Source organism: Eleginops maclovinus, chromosome 10 (genome assembly GCF_036324505.1).
Source record: "Eleginops maclovinus isolate JMC-PN-2008 ecotype Puerto Natales chromosome 10, JC_Emac_rtc_rv5, whole genome shotgun sequence".
NCBI classification, from domain to species: domain Eukaryota; kingdom Metazoa; phylum Chordata; class Actinopteri; order Perciformes; family Eleginopidae; genus Eleginops; species Eleginops maclovinus.
In genome coordinates this window covers 22,510,689-22,535,029 of record NC_086358.1, presented here as the reverse complement: position 1 = coordinate 22,535,029, position 24,341 = coordinate 22,510,689, and the positions used below count along the sequence as shown (strand labels likewise).

General features: G+C 43.4%; 1 protein-coding gene across 1 annotated transcript; it reads right to left on the bottom strand.

The window, feature by feature from the left end:
- Positions 1-1,406: 1,406 nt before the first annotated feature.
- eme1 (essential meiotic structure-specific endonuclease 1) lies at positions 1,407-24,063 on the bottom strand. Its single transcript, XM_063893519.1, has 9 exons — positions 23,877-24,063; positions 9,618-10,282; positions 9,035-9,162; positions 7,075-7,164; positions 5,330-5,448; positions 4,946-5,042; positions 4,381-4,496; positions 4,108-4,297; positions 1,407-1,736 (listed from the first exon to the last, which is right to left on the bottom strand). The coding sequence occupies exons 2-9, from the start codon at positions 10,264-10,266 to the stop codon at positions 1,560-1,562; spliced, it is 1,566 nt and encodes a 521-aa protein (XP_063749589.1). The 5' UTR covers positions 10,267-10,282; positions 23,877-24,063; the 3' UTR covers positions 1,407-1,559.
- Between the last annotated feature and the right edge of the window lie 278 nt (positions 24,064-24,341).

Here is a 24,341-nt window from a genome sequence, read left to right as displayed (position 1 = left end):
AATGGCATGTGACCATGAGGTAATTCAGACTGTCATTGATTCAAGGGCCCCCTCTACCAGGGCGCTGTATGCCAATAGATGGAAATTATTTGCAGAGTGGTGTGGGGCTTACGGGGAAGTGCCTGAGAGTTCCTCAGTGCCCATAATCCTGTGTTTTTTACAGCTGTTGCTGGAAAGACGACTCTCAGCTTCCACCTTAAGGGTCTATGTGGCTGATATTTCAGCCAGCAGGCATAGCAAGGTTGATAACCAGACTGTTGGGGATCACTCTTTGGTAGGCTGATTTCTTAAAAGGTACCCAACGGCGAAACCCCCATCGGGCTTTCAAGGTTCCCTCATGGGACCTGCCTCTGGTGCTGGAAGCCCTCCTTTCCACACCCTTTGAACCCCTTGAGCAGGTAGGGCTTAAATGGCTTTCGGCAAAAGTTGCTTTTCTTTTAGCGATGGCATCAGCCAAGCGTGTGAGTGAGCTTCATGCCTTATCAGTGAGTGAAAAGTGCATATGCTGGTACTAGGTGGCAAAGGGGTAGAAAAAAAAGCTGCTTCGGCAGAGCTGCTCTGCCCAGTGAGGGCTTTGAAATATTATATACAGGCAATTGCTGGCTTTCGCCACTGATGGCCTGTTCATCTGCTACGGGGGCCCTAAGAAAGGGCACGCACTGTCAACCAGGAGTGTCTCAACCTCCTGGGCAGCATTACGAGGGGTAACTTTAAGTGACATTTGTGCAGCGGCCTCCTGGGCTTCACCATGCACCTTTCCCCATTTTTACCGGGTCAATGTTGCTGCCTCCTGCACAGCGGCGACAGCTGTCCTTCAGGAAGCCTCAGGCCGCTCCCGGTAAGGTGGGAACTGGATTCCTCGTGACTATGTTGTTAATAGTCATCCAGTGTTAAGCACTGCCTCTGGCGGTCAGTAACAATGAAATAGAACGATAGTTAGGCATGTAACTACGGTCCTGTGAATTCTGGATGACCGTCAGAGTTCTCTGTCACTCGGAATCTTGGCGAAAATATTTCATTGGGACATTTCTGATGTTGACTGGGCTGATAAAGGCGGGGCTGCCCTACGTCACCCCAGGTCACATATGACTTTGTTGATATTAAATACTCGACCTGCGCATGCGCGAGATGGATACCATCCAGTGTTAAGGACTGCCTCTGGCGATCATCCAGAATTCATAGAACCGTAGTTACGTGCGTAACTATCGAATGCATGCATCCTTTTCCTATTTACATGGTCAAAGAACATATCCGATCTGTGTCACATGAGAGCAAAAAATCGGAATTGGGTCACATTTAACTGACAGTGTAAATGCAGCCTTAGTGAGATAAGGCGCTTTTGTCATTTTCAGCGTCTTTCAGTGAAAGAATTTACGAGTTTACATTTGGCATGAACCAGTCATATGAGAAGAGAAATGAAAGGTTTTAATAACAAAAACATGACGGAAAAATAACACAGAAATTTAATTAAAACCGAATTCTAACTACATTGTGTGAAACTCCATGTTGTGAACAGTGAGGGTGATAAGTCCGATGCTGATAAAAATGCAAGGCAAAGGTCAGGCGGTGGAGTCCAGGGTGTGCTGGGGGTCCCAGGAGGTCATAAGCAGGAAGAGGCGTTTGGACAGCTCGGGACCGACGCGGCGGGTCGTGGAGGTGACTCCTTCTCCTCTGCGTATCAGCAGCTCAGAGAGAAAAGAAACCCTCTCACGTTCACTCTGACACTGACTGTAGGCCTGTAGGGGACGGGGAATGATTTAGAACCAAAAAGAGAACATTTAAAATATTTTGAGAAGTCTCTTTAAATGTGTCTTAGAAGTGTTGCCTTTATCTTTGACCAACCAATTATCTGTGGCCAAAAGAATTCACAGTAAAAATGTTATCGCAATATCTATAGACAATTGTAGAAAAGAAGAAAATGTATTATAATAGAAAGTATGAATTCATCTTTAATTATGATCACTAACTTTGTTTTTTGTACCTTTTGTCTATTGTTTTGAAATGAAGAAGGCAGTTTGTATGGACAAAAGCATACAAATATTATTCACTGGATTATTAACACAATATTATTATGTGTATTAAAATGATGTATTATATGTAATCTTTATGAGGCAGAAACAGACATCCATCAGATGTGTCTGTCAAAAGCTGCTTCATAAAACAGTTAGGATGCTTGCAGGACAATCAGTAAACAAAAACACAAGAACAAAGAAAAGAAAATGCAGGAAATGTAAAAAGTGCAGGAACAGAAAGAATGGATGAACGAAATCTCATTCTATGCATGGTCAATCTGTAATAGCCTGTACAGGAAACAGTCTTTGTAAGATTTATTTTTCATCCTCACCTCATACCAACACACTGCAGACTGGTCCATTGATTGAGGAAATCTTTATGATGTTTTTTATTTTTTATTTTACCAGATAGAAGTGCTGGGCTGATATTAAAAGGTCACCTATTATGCAAAATGCACTTTTTGCTGTCTTTATACATAAATATGTGTCCCCGGTGTGTAAGGAGACTCACTAAGTGTCAGAAAATACAACCCTCTCTCTTTTCCTCCTTACCCACATCTCTAAAAACGGGGGTACAAACGAGCTGATCCAGATTTGCTGCCGATATGACGTCATATCGGAAATGTGGGCGGGCTTTACATTGAACTCCTGGCAACGTCCCACCCATGTGACACGTCCCAACCTATCGTCCCCCATATACAGTTGCGAGCTGAATCCCCTCCCCAGCTGTGTGTCTGTGTATTCAGCAGGATGTCTGCAGGAGGGACTTAAGAGTAAAGCTGTTATATATACATCAGGGTTTCCCCACACAGACTTTACTTGGGCAGGCCGCTCAGGTATATTAACGGCCGCCAAAGTATATTTCGCATCCCATTTCGTTTTGGTTTTTTTATCCGTCCGCGAGCACGACACCATCTGCGATCGATTAACTAGTGGACAATGATCTCTCGCTCTATGCCTCCTGTACCTGTTCTCTCTGCTATCGCGTGAAGGGTATGCTAACAAGCGACCAACAGAAAGGGAGACCTTACGAGAAACAGAGAAGACAATGTTGGAATTAACTTGGAAGACGTGGACATGTGTGTGTGTGCGTGGCAAGAGAGCGAGTGGTTGTTGGCTGTTCATGCTGCAGCTGCAGTGTGTGTGTGTGAGAGTGAGTGAGTGAGTGAGTGAGTGAGTGAGTGAGTGAGTGAGTGAGTGAGTGAGTGAGTGAGTGAGTGAGTGAGTGCACTGGTACCGGGGACTGAATTGTTGTTGTTAGCATCTGGAGCTAGCTGCACTAACGGATATAAGGAGTGGTTTCTACAACAAGGTGGAGGAGAGTCCTCTATTGTCAGACAGAGTCTGATAACTACAGCTCAGTGAGGTAAAGGACTCTCTGAGTGTTTAGATTGTTAACTTTAGTCTAAGTTATCTCAGTGGCTCTCAAACGGTTCTATCACCATTTATGTAAACAAGTATTTCCAAGGCACACCTTGATATGATCATTATAGTCAGAGAATAAATGAAAAACAGCTATGAAATAACAAAAATTCATAATATAAGACAGTAAAATCTAAAATAGAGTTTAAAAGGAGAGTGTCTGGTCCCATTACTGGAGTTAATGTTGCCCCTCAAAGTGCACCAGACTGATGCATTTAACTTCAAAATTTTAAAAAAATCTTCCAGGGGCACGCCACCGGGCGCTTTAGAGGATGTTAGGTCCACCCCCACTTAAAATATCTTGACATGGAAAGGATACCGAATATATTTGCACACTTTTAATATAGTCACCCATGTACATGCTTCTGTTTTGGTGGTCATGCCACAATCGTACGCGTGCATGCATACGCTAGTCGTAGGTGTGCTCCGGTACTTTTATATAGCACTACACCCCTGGTTGCACGTCACAAGGCCATGCACTGCAGAATCATTACTTCAGGAACAGGGCTGGAATAGAGGGGGATGAGGCATGCTACAATGGGGGATCTGTTTGGTATTTTGAGCAAAACACTTCACAGACATGTTTTGTACAGATATGGCCCTACAATATATTGTTCCCTTATACGGAACCTTTCTAAGAGAAAAGCTGTGGTGAGGATGTAGGGCTGAGTACCTTGTGGAGTAGCTGTGGGGAGGGATACGCTGCCAGGAGGGCAGAGGCCATGTCCGGACTGACTCTGTTCAGCTGCTGGATCTGTCTCCTCCAAACCTGCAGCAGCCCCTTCCCAGCCTTATCTACCCGCTGCCCTCCAGCCCACTCACTCTCAAGGTAGAAGGAGAAGCCTGTCTGCTCCCTCTCTCGCCTGGAAACAGAGGAACAGAAAGCAATGAGTGCACATCAAAAAATGTGTGTTGAACAAAAAGAGGCTGAACTAAGAGCATTTACTTGAACGGGGATTCTGCAACAGCTTTGGTTGTCATGGTGATGTGATCTGAGAAGTCCTTCCAGGTTGACAGGAAGCGGACGGAGACACCAGTGTGAAGCTGGAGATGCACCAATGCCTGATGGGATGAAGAGGACAGAGAGTGAATCCCGGTGAGTTGAGCTGACAAACCATCAGGTCAGTATTTACCCAGGAAATTGAACTGATGATTCAGGAGACACTGCAAAGATTTTGATTTTAAATAGCAAATAAAACACTAATTTGGTAGATTTGAACAGTAATACATAATTAATCATTTATATAAATGTAAGGTCTTGGGATTTCCAGCTGAATGGAATTCAATTTGTATTCTTGTTCAGACATTTGACAGGTGTATTGTATTAATAGGAGATAATATTCTACAAATAATTTAACTTAAGGGATACAGTAATAATATATTTTTCTTTAATTTGGCCTCTTATAAATTAAGAGCATATATAACTCCATTCAGTTGCGATTGATAAGGAATCAATATCGAACAATTTAACAAAATATAAAAATGCGTCATTCCTTCACTAACCCACCCACCTCCTCCAGGTCGACCCGGGACACCTCAGGGAGGTCCTGGGCACCTCCGTTCTTCCTCCTCTTTTTCACTCCCTGTTTCTTTGTTTGTTTCTGCAATCTGATGATAGAAAGTTTCATATGTTGTCAGTATGGTCAAATGTCATTTTTTATACTATATAATTCATGATTTTTCATGTTGTCTGCTTCCTGGATCTCCTCTGTGAGGAGGTTCTGCTTTGTGATATCATTGTGAATACGTTTGAGTTTCAGACTGTTGGAAAAAACAGCAGTGCAGAATGAATATGTCCCCTTAGGCTCTGGGAAATCATGTTGGAGATCTTTTATTATTTTCTGACATTTTACAGATTAAACAGTTGATTGTAAAGTGACGCTGTGTGGAACTACCTGAAGTAGTTCTCCAGTTCGATGACCACCAGGCTGAGAGTCTTAGTAGGGTGACATCTCTGCTGCTGCAGCACCCAGGAGGTCAGAGTGGGACCGGAGCCTGCGCCGTGCCGCTCTTCCTGAAAACACGAACACACACACACACACACACACACACACACACACACACACACACACACACACACACACACACACACACACACACACACACACACACACACACACACACACACACACACACACACACACACACACACACACACACACACACACACACACACACACACACAAGGAAAAAAACTCTGTTCCAAGGCGCACCAACGGCTGGAACTGCGACAACAACAACTTTATGGCAGCACTGATGGAGGTTTTCAAGGTTTCAAGGTTTCAAGGTTTTATTTGTCATATGCACAGCAGATACAACGTATATGTTGGCCATGAAAATCTTATGTCGCGTGCTCCTCCAACAACTCCACATACATGGTGCAAATAAGATAAATAAAATAGTGCAAAAACAGAGAAGAATATTTACAATAACAACAATAAAGATTTGAGGATGTGAAATATATACATATGTGGAATACATTGAGAGTATTTAAATACTTTATACTGTTGAATGAGGAGGTATGGACAGATGCATATATTATGTATAAGCAGATGTGTATGATATATAGATATGTGTACTATAAACAGATATGTATGGCAGATGTGTATAATATATATATATATATATATATATGTATGTGTGTACTATAAAAAGATGTGAGTAGACATTCACAGAGCTCAGGAGTTCAGCAGTCTTATAGCCTGTGGTATAAAACTGTCTCTGAGTCTGGTAGTCTTGGTCCGGATGCTGCGGTACCGTCTGCCAGACGGCAGCAGACAGAACAGATTGTTGCTGGGGTGATGGGGGTCCTTTAATATCCTACCGGCCTTCTTCCTACACCGCTGGGTGTAGAGGTCCTCCATGGATGGCAGCTCCGTCCTGGAGGACCTCTACACCCAGAGGTTTTCTGTAACTGTTCAAGTCTTTTCCCAGTTTCTTTTTTTTTGGGGGGGGGGCTTTTTGCCTTTAATCGGAGAGGATAGTGGAGAGTGACAGGAAAGTGCGAGAGAGAGTCGGGGTGGGATCCGGAAAGGACCACGGGTCAGGAATCGAACCCGGGTCGCCGTCATACGGTGCTGGTGCCCCAGCCAGTTGCGCCACAGCCGGGGCCCTGTTCCCAGTTTCTGATCCACTAACAAGTCCTTAAACCCTGCAGAGCCCAGACCGTGTTCCTATTAGTGTTCACTTCCTGATGACCAGCGCTCCATATTTTAACCTCTTTTCCTTTCCCTTTCTTGATCCTCCTGAGCAACGGTCATTATAAAGCTTCACAGCAGTCTGCACTCCTGTATTTACCACATGTCACATGTTCTGAATCGAGTATTCGACTGAGCAGTATAATAACTAATGTTTGGTGATATTGATAGGACAATCATACATTTTCTGTCAGCTGCTCTAGCCGTGTGTTGCTGGTGAGAGTATGCTTGTCCATATTTGTAATTATTATTAAATTGTATTCTATAAAACTACTGACATTTTTTTTTCTGTGTTGGAATTCAACAGACACTGGAATGTCTGTCTATCTATCTGTCGGTCTATTCTCATGGCTCCATCTTGTTGCTGCCTCTTATTAGAACATTCCACTCTCCCCGAAAAGGTTCATTACAGTTTCCTGTGGTGTGATTAAGCAGCAGCTGACCTGAATGTAGCTGTGGGTAAGATAGATGAAGTCATCAACGGTCATCTGCATCACAACATGTGCCTCTGGTACACACTCCTCATCTTCTGGCTGAAGACACACAGGGGACAGACAGACCCCGTCACTCAGGGAAAACATATGAAATATGCACAACAAAATGAAATAAATGTCAGTAAAACCGCATCTCATTCCTACCCGAGGTCTTATATGTTACAATTACAGCAAGATGTCACAAGAAATATTTTTGTCCGTTTCTTAATCATTAAAATGTTATTGTATATTTACAAAGAAATAGATACAGTGGGGCAAAAAAGTATTTAGTCAGCCACCAATTGTGCAAGTTCTCCCATTTCAAAAGATGAGAGAGGCCTGTAATTTGTATCATAGGTATACCTCAACTATGAGAGACAGAATGAGAAAAATAATCCAGAAAATCACATTGTAGGATTTTTAATGAATTAATTTTCAAATTATTGTGGAAAATAAGTATTTGGTCAATAACAAAAGTTCATCTCAATACTTTGTTATATACCCTTTGTTGGCAATGACAGAGGTCAAACGTTTTCTGTAAGTCTTCACAAGGTTTTCACACACTGTTGCTGGTATTTTGGCCCATTCCTCCATGCAGATCTCCTCTAAAGCAGTGATGTTTTGGGGCTGTCGCTGGGCAACACGGACTTTCAACTCCCTCCAAAGATTTTCTATGGGGTTGAGATCTGGAGACTGGCTAGGCCACTCCAGGACCTTGAAATGCTTCTTACGAAGCCACTCCTTCGTTGCCCTGGCGGTGTGTTTGGGATCATGTCATGCTGAAAGACCCAGCCACGCTTCATCTTCAGTGCCCTTGCTGATGGAAGGAGTTTGTCACTCAAAATCTCACGATACATGGCCCCATTCATTCTTTCCTTTACACAGATCAGTCGTCCTGGTCCCTTTGCAGAAAAACAGCCCCAAAGCATGATGTTTCCACCCCCATGCTTCACAGTAGGTATGGTGTTCTTTGGATGCAACTCTGCATTCTTTCTCCTCCAAACACGACGAGTTGAGTTTTTACCAAAAAGTTCTATTTTGGTTTCATCTGACCATATGACATTCTCCCAATCCCCTTCTGGATCATCCAAATGCCCTCTAGCAAACTTCAGACGGGCCTGGACATGTACTGGCTTAAGCAGGGGGACACGTCTGGAACTGCAGGATTTAAGTCCCTGGCGGCGTAGTGTGTTACTGATGGTAGCCTCTGTTACTTTGGTCCCAGCTCTCTGCAGGTCATTCACTAGGTCCCCCCGTGTGGTTCTGGGATTTTTGCTCACCGTTCTTGTGATCATTTTGACCCCACGGGGTGAGATCTTGCGTGGAGCCCCAGATCGAGGGAGATTAGCAGTGGTCTTGTATGTCTTCCATTTTCTAATAATTGCTCCCACAGTTGATTTCTTCACACTAAGCTGCTTACCTATTGCAGATTCAGTTTTCCCAGCCTGGTGCAGGTCTACAATTTTGTCTCTGGTCTCCTTTGACAGCTCTTTGGTCTTGGCCATAGTGGAGTTTGGAGTATGACTGTTTGAGGTTGTGGACAGGTGTCTTTTATACTGATAACGAGTTCAGAAAGGTGCCATTAATACAGGTAACGAGTGGAGGACAGAGGAGCCTCTTAAAGAAGAAGTTACAGGTCTGTGAGAGCCAGAAATCTTGCTTGTTTGTAGGTGACCAAATACTTATTTTACCGAGTAATTTACCAATTAATTCATTAAAAGCCCTACAATGTGATTTCCTGGATTGTTTCCCCCATTCTGTCTCTTATAGTTGAAGTGTACCTATGATGAAAATTACAGGCCTCTCTCATCTTTTTAAATGGGAGAACTTGCACAATTGGTGGCTGACTAAAAACTTTTTTGGCCCACTGTAACAGGAAATACAGGGATACAATACAAGGTCAATAATTGTGTGTGTGTGTGTGTGTCACCTGTGCACACGGGGCCCTCCTTATCCAGCTCACACTGCGTGGGATGCCTTGTTTCTCGATGGCGCAGTTACAGCCCAGAGCCTGCAGTGCCACCAGCAGAGTCCCGCCTCCTTCCAGCTGTAAGAGAGCTGCAAACAAAATCACTGAAGCATGTCCTCAACAAACCCTGACCTGCCAGGCATACAAGTATAAAACACAATGTGCTTAAACTACAGAATGCAATTCCTGAAGAAATTGCAGTATGAATGCTGTATGGCGAAAAGCTGACACTACACGGCGATGCTGGGTTAGATGTGTAATGAAAAAGGTGAAGACTTCTACGGTAATATATTGAAGAATTATTGTTAATATTTCTGGAATTATGAAAGGTATGAATGTCCAGAGTAATAGCACGCCTGTCCTAATTGAGCTGCACATTTTGATTTCTAACCATTTCATACTGAGTATCTGCGATGGAAAATCTGGGGAAGAAAGAAATAACATATGTTGTGAATGCTTCTCAGCACCAAATTACCTTTAATAATTCTTTAGAGCGAGCTGATTATTTGTCAACCTATGCACTGTGCCGATTGTTTCTCTGTACCTGGGTCCACAGCCACCACCATGTGCTTGATGCACTCCTCCGGCCTCAGAGCCTTGGCAGCCTCAGCCAGAGCTTTCCTCTCGGATCTCTGCCTCTCCAGTTCCTGCCGGAGCCCGTCCTTGGCCCTCTGATTGCCCTTCCTGTTCCACTTTTTCCTCAGAACCTCTTCGCTGGAGTTCTGGATCTCCATCGTCTGCTTGGTAGCTTTCCTCTTGGCGTCGGTGGGTGGCAGCCCTTGCTTAGGGAAAACTGCCGCCTCACCTGGGTTCACTGTTCTCACCTGATGGAAGCTGAGCGGCCACTCTGACAGGCCCTTCTGTCGAGAGAGCTGTAGATCGGCCAGTTTGGATGGTGAATAGTTTTCAGCATCTTTCCCATGAGTGACAGAGGAGGAGGCACTCATAACATTTCCCTGTCTCTGTTTGAGTCTCTGTGCCAAAGGGACGTAAGGTGTATCGCCATCAGAGTCGCTGCTGATCATCATTACATCAGCCACTCCTGAACATGTTCCCACATTGCCTGAGTGTGTGTTCTCTGTGCTGCTCTGGGAAGCGGGGCAGGGGTGTCGACCCGGCTGCAGGAAGTCAAACACAGGGAACTTCTCCTCCAGATCGCTGCTGGAGTCACTGCAGCCGCCATGTTCCCCCATGGCCGAGCAACAGCAACTGGATATAAGTATGAGACAAAAAGTATTACAGCGTCATCAAGGACCGGGCTTTTCCAAGCTCCACGAGTGCCTTTTATTCTGTTAGCAGAAATCCCACCAGATTTCTTTCTAATCTTGAAAATATCAGAAACTGACATCCTCCAATATTATCCTAATCAGCCAAGCCATTTTTTAACTATTGTCCCCAAATGGTTATTATTGCTAATAAACTAAACTTGTGCTAATTGTACAAATTGCCCAACATATGCACGTTAGCATCCGGATATGATACATTTCTGACATAAACCTTTGGGGTATTCAACATTTCCGGGTTCACTATTGGACGCTGGTTCCAGTCCCACTGCAGTCAGCATGTTGTTGTGTTCCTGGGCAAGACACTTCACCCCATATTCCCCCTGTATGGATTGTCCACATTAACTGGGCCGGATCTACCATATGGGCAACCTCAACAAGTGCCCAGGGGCCCCTCTATGACAAGAGTTTTTGTTGTCTGCACAACCTCACTCATGATAAAACATTTTAAATAAAATTCACTCTTCACAGCCATAAATACCTCTGCTTTTCAATAAGGTCAAATATTATTTCCAAACTGTCTCTGCGAGGGTATCACTACACTATTTATGCACTATCACCTTTATTTATTTTTTATTTTTGCAATGCCCCTGGATCAGTTGGAGGGAATTAATGAAGTGATCTGCCTTGTACAGTACTGAATGTATGAAGTTGCTTAGGATAAAAGCATCTAACAAGTACCATGTAATGTAATGCAAGGCAATTAGACTATTGGTTTGCTTAACGTTGGTTACGTTATATTGGTTATTGCTACTTTGCCATTATGCAGGGACGTGCACAGGTACGGGCAAATGTTGCCCGGGCAATGGCCCGTTTGCCCTTTTTGGCAGACCTACCCCTCTGGAGAGAGCGAGAGTTTTTTATTTTTTCTGTTGTGGCCGAATCAACATGATAAGCCCACAATTACGGCCCGTACACACGGTTCCGTTCCGTTAACGCTTGACGGGTACCCCACGTCAAGCGTCGCCGAACTGCATTGTGGCCCCGTTGCGTCGCGTCTGCTCCGTTGCTCTCTCGAAAGTTGAGAAAAGTTCAACTTTTCAAGCGTTGAAGGAAGCGCCAGCTTATCAAATCGCATGTATGTAAATATGCCAGGAGAGCCATAGCCATATTTACCGTGTAATACAGTATTAGCTGCCCCCTGTCCCATAGGAGAACTGACAGCGCGAGGATTGTTTGGAACTATGACAGTCTACATGAACCACGTGATCGTGTGGTGGCGAGATCAATCAGTGTCATAACTCTCTTTTTCAATGGCTCTGGGGTTAACGCGACCGACAACCAATCACATTAATCTCAAGGTTTCAAGGTTTCAAGGTTTTATTGGTCATATGCACAGCAGATACAGCGTATATGTTGGCAATGAAAATCTTATGTCGCGTGCTCCTCCAACAACTCAACATACATGGTGCAAAAGATAAATAAAATAGTGAAAAAGAGAGAAGAATATTTACAATAACAACAATAAAGATTTGAGGATGTGAAATATATACATATGTGGAATACATTGAGAGTATTTAAACACTTTACACTGTTGAATGAGGAGGTATGGACAGATGCATATATTATGTATAACAGATGTATATAATATATAGATATGTGTACTATAAACAGATATGTATAATATATAGATATGTGTACTATAAACAGATATGTATGGCAGATGTGTATAATATATATATATATATATGTATGTGTGTACTATAAACAGATGTGAGTAGACATTCACACAGCTCAGGAGTTCAGTAGTCTTATAGCCTGTGGTATAAAACTGTCTCTGAGTCTGGTGGTCTTGGTCCGGATGCTGCGGTACCGTCTGCCAGACGGCAGCAGACAGAACAGATTGTTGCTGGGGTGATGGGGGTCCTTTAATATCCTACCGGCCTTCTTCCTACACCGCTGGGTGTAGAGGTCCTCCATGGATGGCAGCTCCGTCCTGGTGATGTGCTGAGCAGTTTTCACCACCCTCTGTAGAGTCTTACGGTTGAGGGCGGTGCAACTGCCATACCAGGCGGTGATGCAGCCAGTCAGGATACTCTCGATGGTGCACCTGTAGAAGTTGCAGAGTATCCTGGAGTCCATGTTGAACTTCCGCAGCCTGCGGAGGAAGAAGAGCCGCTGTCGAGCCGTCTTGGATATGACCCTGGTGTGATGTGTCCATGTCAGGTCCTCACTGATGTTAACCCCGAGGAACCTGAAGCTGCTGACTCTCTCCACAGGAGTCCCGTCGATGGTGATGGGTGTGTGTGCTTCTCTCTGCCTCTTCCTGTAGTCCACAATCAGCTCCTTTGTTTTGCTGACGTTGAGATGGAGGTTGTTGTCCTGGCACCAAGATGTCAGGGCTCTGACCTCCTCTCTGTACGCCGTCTCGTCGCCGTCTGTGATCAGGCCGATGACGGTCGTGTCGTCAGCAAACTTGATGATGGTGTTGGAGCTGTGTGTGGCCACGCAGTCGTGCGTGAACAGGGAGTAGAGGAGAGGGCTGAGCACACAACCCTGAGGGGCTCCGGTGTTGAGGGTCAAGGTGGAGGATGTGATGTTCCCCATCCGCACTGCCTGGGATCTGCCCGTCAGGAAGCTCATGATCCAGTCACAGAGGGCGCTGTTGAGCCCAAGGTCCCTGAGCTTAATGATGAGCTTGGAGGGCACAATGGTGTTGAATGCTGAACTGTAGTCAATGAACAGCATTCTCACATAAGTGTTCCTCTGGTCCAGGTGGGAGAGGGCAGTGTGGAGGGTGAGGGAGATGGCATCATCCGTGGACCTGTTTGCTCTGTAGGCAAACTGCAGGGGGTCCAGTGAGTCAGGGAGGGAGGAGGTGATAAAAGTTTTGACTAACCGCTCAAAGCACTTCATGATGATGGAGGTGAGTGCAACTGGGCGGTAGTCATTGAGGCAGATGGGTTTTGTCTTTTTGGGGACAGGGACAATGATGGACTCTTTAAAACATGTGGGGACTACAGACTGGAGCAGTGACCTATTGAAAATGTCTGTGAACACATCTGCCAGCTGAACTGCACACACCTTGAGAGCACGGCCAGGGATGCCATCAGGTCCTGGAGCCCTGTGTGCGTTGATTCTTTTCAGAGATCTACACACATCTGCACTGGTTAAAACCAGTGAGCAGGGATCCTGGGCCTTTGGTGCCTCCACAGCCGGGGGCTTCTCAAAGCGTGCATAAAATGTGTTCAGTTCATCTGGGAGAGATGCAGACACTTCCTCAGCACCACTCGTTGTCCTTTTGTAGTCTGTTATTGTTTTTAGTCCAGACCACATATTTCTGGCGTTGGAGCCCTTGTAGTTCGACTCCACCTTGTCCCTGTATTGTCTCCCGCCTGGCTCCGGACACTCAAAGCAAAAAAGCCCACTCTCTAGAGCTCGATTATATCTATATCGATATCGATATAGATATAGATATAGATATATATAAATAAAGGGAGGCTGACACAAATTTAGGTTTTCAATAAATAAAATAATTTATTAAATGGTTTCAATGTTGGCAATGTAATAAGAAACAGTAGGACAAGACAAAATGGTGGTGTGTGTGTATTGTAAGTGTGTGTAAAGATGTGTGCATGTGTGAACAACAACAACAACACACAGAAGAGCAGTAAGAGCACTGAAACAGCAGAAAAGAATAAAGGCAGCATTAAGGCAGAAAAACATTAAAATTAGGGAAGCACCGATTGCAAAAATGTCGGCCGATGCCTATACAGATGTTAAGACTAACAATGATGCCGATGGCCGATGTTTTACTACGTAAACTGCAGTTGTAGCATAATGCAGATAAGGCAGTCTATCCCTTTAAGAGAGAGAGTGGGGGATACGTGTGTGCATCAGGGATGGAAATTAGCACCCGCCACATGCGGGTGGATTTGTATGCTGGCGGGTATATTGTGTCACTTTACCAGCCACTGTAGCGGGTAATACTTTTCAGTCATATCCGATCGAATTCGCCTATCATTCATGGGTCATACGGCTGCACTTTCCACAACCATACAGTCAGATCTGGTCAAATGATGTGCTTCTGATTGGGCCGAAGCGGCGTGAGAATGACACTCCGACTCCTTATCAACAATTATTACTCCGCGCTTAAATCAAAGTAGGCTAATCAAAGTGGAACTATTTGTTGCGGAGAGATAAAGAATGTTGCAGGAGGCTACCTAAACTTGCGGGCATCACAGGATAGCTGCTAGTTTAAACCAAAAATGTGGCGTTACATCGGAGTGTACAGGAGGGGGGGATAGTAGACCTACCACCGAAAAAAAAGCATAAGCGCTTTTTTAATGAGAGATGGCGAACAACAGATTGCGACTGGCTGGTGTACCAGGAAACGAGCCAGACCATGTACTGCTCAGCCTGTCATCTGTACGCATTGGACGCTCACAGGTCAAACAACTTCATCGTTGGGACAAAAAACCTGAAATTGGAAGCCGTGAAGGACCACGAGTTCTCTAAATGTCATATTCACGTCCTGAAAATAGCAAAGGGGAAATCAGCGCCCGAAGACACCGCCCGAAGCCCACTGCCTTGAATTATCCTTCAAGGATGTGATCCATACATGCAATCTAGCCAAACAGCTGGAAGATCTGCTGTCTGGCCTGGATACTTTTTACAAAAAAAGCGCACAGAACAGGGCAAACCTAAAGCGCTGTTTTTTGGCAAAGGGCCAGAAGCCCCTTATACCCACTAGGGTTGGTGGCACCAGGTGGGTTTCCCACCTTCTCAGGGCTGTGGACCAGTTTTTAAAAGGCTACGAAGGACTTGCCAGTCACTCTGAAATGGTAGGTTAAGTCATACTGTAGAACAGAACATTAGGTCATCTATCTGCAATCCATCCAGAAGTATAATGACTAATACTAACTTTCTTTTCAGAGAGACCATTGATCTAAAAACCTTTTCTGTTTGACTTCATTGATCTTGCGCATAGGTTCGTTCACCAGAGGCTGAAGGCGTGAAAGCAGTGCATCGACTGTCACAGTAGCTGAAGTCCACAGCTGTCTGGCCACAACCCAGATCCTCACAAAATATAAAACCAGGTAAGTAACATCCGAGAATTGAAATAATTGAAAATTCATCTATATCTTTGTTGCTGAATTTCTTGACCAATATGATCCATCTACGATAGGCCTGGCCCAAAGCTGAAGGCCTACATGGACCAGCATTCAAGTGATGACACCACTGTGGCCCGTGTTATCAGGGCGAAGTCAAAGCTGCAAACTCTGCCAGAGTCTCCAAACCAGGTTATCAGACATGACCACAAGCCCGCTCCAAGCTACGAAGTTGGTTAATCTCGACAGTTGGCCTGATTCTGAACATTCTGACGGTTGGAAATTTGCAATCACAAAATAACATTTATTTAGGGTGTTTTCACACTTAGCTCAGGTCAAGTTTAGGGTTGAAAGGGACCAAGTGTGAAAACACCCTTAGAATGCTTGAAATCATATAACTTGTAACTAGTATTCTGTATTTTTACACTATCTGTGTCTCCACAATTTGGTGAGTCTGAAGTGGAGGTGCTGACTGTCCAGGACCAGTGGACCATGCTGAAGACACGCCTGTATGACACAGGAGAAAGTCTGCACATGAAGACCTGGCCAGAGATAAACAGGTTTTTGAGACACCAGTGCCCTGACATCCTGAGTCTGGTTGATCTAATTCTTACTCTGCCAGCATCCACAGCAGACTGTGAAAGAGGCTTCAGCCAGATGAAACTGGTCAAGAGTGACTGGAGGTCTCGGCTATCAACAACAAGCCTCTGTGACCTACTGGTCGTCCAGCTCTCTAGCCCTGCTGTTCAGCTGTGGCATCAGGACAGCATCCGATCTAGAAGACCAGACTTCATGTAAGAGGAAAACTAAAGAGTGTGCCTCTCATACATCAGAATTTGATTCTGATGATGAGTGACTGTCTACAGTATGTCTCTGGTTTGATTGTGTGACTGTTTGTGCAACATGGGGCTTTCTTTTATGATGTGTGTCATATGCAGTTATGTAACATTTGGAATTGGGACATTGAGGTTGATAGATTTGTTCTGTACTGTTGTGTGGACTCAGGGTTTAACATGCTGAACTGTGGTGACTTCTTTAAAAGTTTTCTCGCTGATGTTTTGGAGATCATCCTTTTCTATGAAGCATCTTGGATCTTGGATGGTTTGATGCACTGTCTATGCCTATGGTTTGTATTTGTAGTGGTTGCAAGTGGCTTGTGCTTGTGTTGTCTGTGACTGAAAGTGTTAACCATTTCCTGAGGAAATAGGTACATGTATGAAGTTTAATGGCACAATGTTTCCCAGAATAAACATTACTTAACATGGCAGATACTTGTGTATTGTTTATCATATCATATGCAGTAAGAGTGTAACATTTGCAACTCAGTTCCTTGGTAGCACCTACTTATTTTTTGATCAATTCTGATGAAAAACTAGTTGGTAGGCCTACTGATTAGAAAAAAATAATATACCCTATTATATTGTAAACATTAACGCATATATATATTACGTATAAAAAGTGGCTGGTAAAAAAGTTGAGTGGCTGGTACATTTTAGAATCCACCAGCTACAATGGCCGGTGGGCCAAAAAGTAAATTTCCATCTCTGGTGTGCATGCGTAAGAGCGAGAGAGAGGTTGAGCAAGCGAGAGAGAGGTTGAGCGAGCCATGGTACGTTTTTGGAAGTTAACGGGAGTAGCAGCAAGTATAACAAAGTCACAAATATATACGACGGCCTCCCAAGAACACTGAATGATTGATTTAATTTACCGATCCTGCAGACACCCGCTACACGGGGCGGAAGTCCTGCAGCACGCACCCCCCCACCCCCCTCCAAATGACTTTAAAGTTATGGCAGACCTACAGTCACTGTTCTAATCCTTCAAAATGTGGCCCTGACTTCAGATTTGGTCCGTCATATTTAAAAACAACAACGATAAGGCGACTTCTTCCCGTCACTTCGTCACGCCATCGGTGATGTCACCCTGTTTTACCGATGTGCCGATTGTCGTAAATAGCGCTAATATCGGCTGATGCCGATGTATCGGTGCATCCCTAATTAAAATTCAAAAGAAATTTGCATCAATTTTTACAAAAGATTAAATTAGAGCAACTGAACTAAAGAATAAAAAAGAGGGATAAGGTGGGGAAAGGAAACTTAAAAAAGCAATACAGACCCGCTTCACCTCAGGTACAACAGGCTATAAAACACTCCAGGAAATGCAGATTCCTCTCCCTGATATTAGAACCCTGCAAAGAAACCAACAGCATATAAAGATGGAATCTGGAGTATTAGGGGAGATGTTTGACATGCTGAAGCTGAAGGTAGATGGCCCGACAAAGATGGAGAGGGAATGTGTCCTGACTCGGACGAGATGGCCTGGAGCTGCATCTGGGAACAGGAAAGCTGTATGGGGACGTGACGCTACCCGGCCACACAGAAGAGGCAACACATGCATGTGTTTTTATGTTGGCAGGGAGCACCACGCGATGGAAACAAGTAGTGGCTTACCACTACAGTGGCAATTCCACTAAAGGGGCCATTTACAAATCCATCGTCCTGGACATCATTCACAGAGCAGCTTCCATAGGGCTACATGTTATTAATTTGATCACTGACATGGGCAGCCCTAATCAGAAAATGTGGAAGGCCTTTGGAGTGAACCACAACAGAACGTCTGTCCCACATCCAGCAAGACCTGACAGGAGGCTGTACTTCATGCCAGATGTCCCACATCTGGTGAAGAACTTGGAGAGTGCCCTGGTCTGTGGACAGACGGTCACAATTCCATCAGAGAAGGTAGAGAGGGAGAACCTCTCCTCCAATGAAGTTTCTGTAGGTCCTTTGAAAGATTGGGTGGATTTTCAAGGGAAGATGACATTAAAAAATTGCTCCAAACTTGTCACGCAAAACCCTTCAGCCCAGTCACAGTCAGTCAGTTCAGTTTGACAAGATGAAGGTGGGCCCTGCGTTGAATGTGTTCAGTAAAGCAACAAGTGCTGGCCTGAAATACATGGTGGAGCAAGAACAACGCCCACCCTCTTACCGGAAAACAGCATGGCTTCTAGAGCAGGTGGACCATTGGTTCGATATCATGTCCTCTCCATCGCTCCACCAGCCTCACTAACCCACCAGCCTGGTCGTCTCACCGGCCTCTCCATCGCTCCTCACCAGCCTGGTCGTCTCTCCACCGGCCTCTCCATCGCTCCTCACCAGCCTGGTCATCTCTCCACTAGCCCCACTAACCAGCCTGCCATGGCTCCACCAGCTAGTCTTCGCTACACTGGCATGGTCATCTCCCCACCAGCCTTTCCATCGTTCCACCAGCCTGGTCATCACTCCATCAGCCGGTCATCGCTACACCGGCATGGTCATCGCTCCACCAGACTCTCCATCGCTCCTACAGAAATGGTGCCACGAAAGTGCTATCACATATCTTACAGGGATTATACAAGCATAAATTGTGTCAGTGTCCAGCTGTATCTTCAAACATCTTCAACTATTTAAGTGGCATTGGCATACATTTTGGATGCTAGAGATATATAGATATATAATTGTTTATCACTTTAGTGGTTCTCAAAACATCTTGCCAAAGGACTGCATTTGAAAATGAGCCAGCTGGCTAACACTGGCTCATTTAAAGAATTTTCAATTAATGCGTTGTCCTTATAAATAAATAAATTAACTTAAACATTAATGAAAAATGATAACAATTACATACCTTGTTGCTTTTTGGTTCCTCTGAACACATGCAAACAGTCTGAGGAGTTAACGTTAGTTCTCTGCAGACACACATGGAGCTGGACAAAGGGTTGCTTGAATCAACAATTTGGAATGTTTACTCAAAAACATTCAAATTTAAAAGTAAAAAAAAAAAACGACTTGCCTCCAACGTTCTCCTGTTTGCCGAATTTCAGCAAACATCTGGTCATCAGTTAGCCTCCCATGCTTTCATATGTCAGCTCTTCAACAGAAAAATATGTGAAGTAATTAGCTACCTGCAGTTATACTTTCTTTTCATTGGTCATCTACATTTATGCTGCTGATCTTATCACTTGTCATTGATGCAATGCCTAGAAAAACGATGTGTGTAACATTAATTCCTGAATTACATCCTTGCTAGATACAAGCTAGTTGAGCTAGCTACCATTCATTGTAATCAGATGTACTGATACGGTCAAAACTAAATGTTGCTAACTTTAACAATAAATGAAACTTTAACAATAAATACTAAACAAACTCTAGGCCAATGAATACCAATAACTGCAATTAATTTGAGGTAAATGTAGGCCAACTGATATCTGGTTATGGTAACGTTAGTTAGCGAAGTGTTGCTTATGTTAGCTAATGTTAAAGTTAACTGCATTTAGAATATAACGAGCTATTATCTTACGACAGTGTTGTAGTCAAGTCACTATGCCTCGAGTCCAAGTCCAGGTTCAAGTCTCCAGTGTTCAAGTCCGAGTCAAGTCCAAGTCATTAAAAAAATGTCCAAGTCGGGTCCGAGTTGAGTCCACTACTCATCCAAGTCAAGTCCGAGTCGAGTCCCTATTGATCAAGTCTGGGGTATTGAACAGGCACAGGAGGCGTAGAGCTAGGAGATCATTTTCCACTAGTTAATCAATCACGGATGGTGTCGTGCTCGCGGACGGAATAAAAAAAAACTAAATGGGTGGTGTTACACCTAATATTGATTATCATTTCTCACAGTCGCGAGATACAGTTGGGCGGCGTTAATATACCTGGGCAGCCTGCCCAAGTAAATTCTATGTGTGGGAAACCCTGTGTTGTTAGACTTAAAAAACACACAACTGTTGTCCCGCAGCTCATAGGCGTGTCCTAATGGCAGGCGCTATGAACTTTCATATGCATTGAAAGGGCGAATAAGAGAGCTTGACACACACATCATTCACAAAGATGTATGCGTCAAGCTCTATTATAGGCCCCCTAGCTCCGTCTGTGTATCACGTAGAATCTCGCGGGAGAATGCATCGGAAAGAAGAGTCTACCTCCATAAAATACAGCTATTAACTAAATTCATTTGAGGTCTGCTAAAAATAAAAATAAAAATAGTAATTTCATCAACTTACCAGGGATTGTGCCTCAGAAATACTGAAAATGAATGTGGCTCAAGGCTGGAACTTACCGTGTTTTGGAACTATTGGTCGCTCCACGACACGCCTCACTTCCGCATTCCTCAATGACATCAGAGGTCTATGGGAGTGTCGTAACTCTCTTTTCCAATGGCTCGGTTAACCCCAGAGCTATAAAGATACTAAGAGTTGCGACACTCTCTGATGTGCCGCCAGGGCAGTCACATGGTTCATGTAAGCCCCGATAGTTCCAAACAAACGCTGCGCTGTCATGTTATTCTATGGGACAGCAGCGATTGCATTATTGAATGGTAAATATTAAAGAAAACACACACCTAAGCACTTTTTCAGCTGTTATTGCATTATTGCATATTTGTAAATGTCAGTTTTGCATTTGGAGAGGCAGGTTGACAACGGAAAGCTGTTTATTACTTAGATTAGTTTTTTTAATGTTTGGGGAAAGCTTAGTGTTCATGTTAGCATGGGTCGCACTACTGGCTTTAGAAGTTCTAACTTATATTTTCCTTTCCATATCATTCATCTGATGACAGACGTCTCATGATTTTCATTTTAACGTAACTGGGCTGTTTTATTTATTCGTGATTTTGCTTATAAATTCCATACCAGCCTCTGCCACAATCAGCTGCCGTTCACCACTGGCAGCAGCCTTGGTTGATATGAGGCTGAACATTTTTTTATTTTGTTAAAGTAAACTAGTTAACATTAAACTAGTTGACATTAAACTAGTATGTACATTACAATACAAAGTTTCTTCACAGTAAATGAGTATCTGAGATATATCACGGGAACCCGAGTGTTCACGCTTCGTTCATAAATCGACATCCCTTACAGAAACTTCTCCAATCAAGTAAACACGGAACAGTTAAAAAAAACGTCGTACAATAAGTACATTCAACAAAATGATAAGTTAGTACATCCCAAAATTCAATTAAATATTAAATGAAATATTAATCACAAATGCCACCTTATTTCTACGAGTGCTAGCAGTTAATCTTATATCATACACAAAGCCACGGTCAGGTTCAGCAGATAAAAGCCAAAACCCAAAATAAATTGGGTAATCAATCCAAATCCTGCTTGTTAGTTACCCAACATAATTAATATAAACGTCACTAACGATTCATTACCGAACTCTTACCTTCACAACTGGCAAAGTCGTGCTAGCTAACTAGCAGGCAATGCTTGCAAGTTGGTTGTAACAACAAAGATAAAATATAGATTATTACGCTGTGCATATACAAATGAAGACCAGTATAAGCATCATAAAGGGCCTGTGATACAATATAAACACGGTAGTAGGCGCCGCCATTTTTTACAACGGATGTCTATGGGAGTGTCGCAACTCTTAGTATCTATATAGCCTTGGTTAACCCCAAGCGTCAGACACGCCCTCCGGCAAGCGTTAACGGAACCGAACCGTGTGAATGCTGCGTTAGTATTGTAGCTTCTCGCTGCGGGAAACACACCTCGTCAGCGCTGTCATCTGCCCCCAGTCACGTGACTTAATTTACAAATCTGACAGCAGAGAGTAAAGGAAAGCCCGTCCGAGTCCGGCCTCATACACAGGAACGCTGGAAGTAGGGGTGCTGAGGGTGCTGCAGCACCCCCTGGTGAAGGACTATTGCAACACTGACGTAGTAAATTAATAATTTTTATTTTCAACTTTTTACTTTTCAAAATAAAAACATTAATTTTCTACTTTTACATAATCGTGATATTTTTAGTCTCCCGTCTCATTTGTTATCAGGCTATTTTAAGAAATGTAGTTGGCTAATTGCTTATGTCTTGTTTTACTTTGTAGTTCTGTGCTGAGCGCAAGAGGATGGCTGTTCATGCTGCAGCTGGTGTTGTGTGTGTGTGTGTGTGTGTGTGTGTGTGTGTGTGTGTGTGTGTGTGTGTGTGTGTGTGTGTGTGTGTGTGTGTGAGAGTGAGTGAGTGAGTGAGTGAGTGAGTGAGTGAGTGAGTGAGTGAGTGAGTGAGTGAGTGAGTGAGTGAGTGAGTGAGTGAGTGAGTGAGTGAGAGACGAGAGAGAATGTTGGGTATAACGATAGACCTGGATTTGCCTGTTGGTAAAACAGTAATCAGTTAAGTCGCTCAATAAATGCACTTATTAGGAATAAAGTATGTGTGTGTCTCAGTAAATGTATACAGTAGGCTATACTACACGCTGGCCATCTGATGTACACAAAACTATTGTAATGTTATGATGACACGACGTGTCGTTATAAGATATAGCTAATTTAAGTAACCTATTGTAAGTTGTAGCATAATATTGAATCTAGCTCATTTTTTGCTCCGTTGCGCTGCGTTTGGTGTGACGTCATCGTCACCGGGTGTCACTCAGCACCCCCAACTCTGAATGACTTCCAGCGTCACTGCTCATACGGCTAGGGTGATCATACCAAATGCCTGCCTGGCTTTGGAGACCAATTCCCGGGTCAATCTGTCCCCGGAAATGTCCCCGTTTTCGAATATGCTTTAAAAATACATAGCAAGCATTTCTACTAATTCTCCTTAGGCTATATGTAATTGCCTGCGAAAATGTTTAATAAAGAACTCGTTTCAGTGTGAAATTATTCCACACATTATGACCACACAAGTGTTTTAAACCAGGTACGTTTTTATTATTATTACTGTTCTAGATCGCTAAGTGTGTGATTACACATTTCACGTATTAAATATATAATATTTATTATACTGTAGGCTATTTGGTGCCGATGCGTTAAAGGCCGCCTCTAATGCTGGATTTTGGAAAATAGATTTTGAGTTTTCTCATGGCAGTTAGAGTTTAGGGGACAAACCAGTGGACTTTACTTCCTGTTGATACCGTCATTTACCGATACCGTTATTTACAAAAAACATCTAATCTATGTCTTTTAATCTGCTCCGTAAACTCCCTCAACGTTCGCTCTCTTCTTATCGCCCTCTCACAAAGGGAGAACACTTCACTGTCCCGCTTCATTGTAGGATTTCTGCCATGTTCTACTACTTTAGTTTGACCATCTCTGTTATTAAGTTATGGAAGACTGAATAAATAAGTAATTAGATACCTTATCGTAACTGCACTCATAAAGAATGATAATAATAAGAATAATGCGTATTGAAATGGTTTCATTCATTAGTGAGAAGCCCTTTTTCCAGTTCAGAGCAATATAGCCCCTCCAAATATCTGTGCACGTCCCTGCTACTATGCCAATACTTTTCTACTTGTACTTGAGCAACTTTTTGATTGCAGGACTTTTACAGATTATTCCTACACTCTGATATTTTTACTCAAGAATACCATCCCAGTACTTTTTCCACCGCTGCCTTAACATACATCACATCAGCTAACACGGAGTCTAAACTGCAAACATTTAAGCAGAGAGCATATTTTTGGTTAACCGGATGTGTCTCAACATGCTTTGTATACTCACTTCAACCGATATCTTGTTGCAGGCCTGTGTTTACTGATGAAATAAAGTACTAATTTAAAGACTTGCTACTGGCAGAAACTCTTCATTAAGTTCAACACACGGAACGTTGCATTTTGTCTGCAGAGCCTTTAGATTTCCCGGGTTGAAGAGTGCACAGTAATGTTGCATTCGAGTTTATGGAACGACTCTAAACTTCCGGTCCCCACAGCCAGTCTGTAAGAGAACTAAAAATGTATGATGGATTCAAACATGAACTACATGCACATTGCTTAAGTAACATATTTGTGATTGTTCTTTAAAAGGGAAAGTTTGTCATGAACCTCAATTTAATATATGTTTTACTGAAACATGGCATTTTGTAAACCCTTTATATAATAATAATAATAATAATAATAATAATAATAATAATAATAATGATAAAATAATTAAATGCAATATAAATCCAGGCATTCTAAATATTGTTTG

Bases quoted from the DNA above. Each gene is read 5' to 3' on its own strand.
- eme1 (XM_063893519.1), bottom strand. From the start codon at position 10,266: ATGGGGGAACATGGCGGCTGCAGTGACTCCAGCAGCGATCTGGAGGAG. The intron at 7,165-9,034 runs GTGACACACACA...GTGTGTCTTCAG, and splicing joins GGAGGGCCCCGTGTGCACAG to CCAGAAGATGAGGAGTGTGT. The intron at 5,449-7,074 runs GTCAGCTGCTGC...TCGTGTTTTCAG, and splicing joins TTACCCACAGCTACATTCAG to GAAGAGCGGCACGGCGCAGG.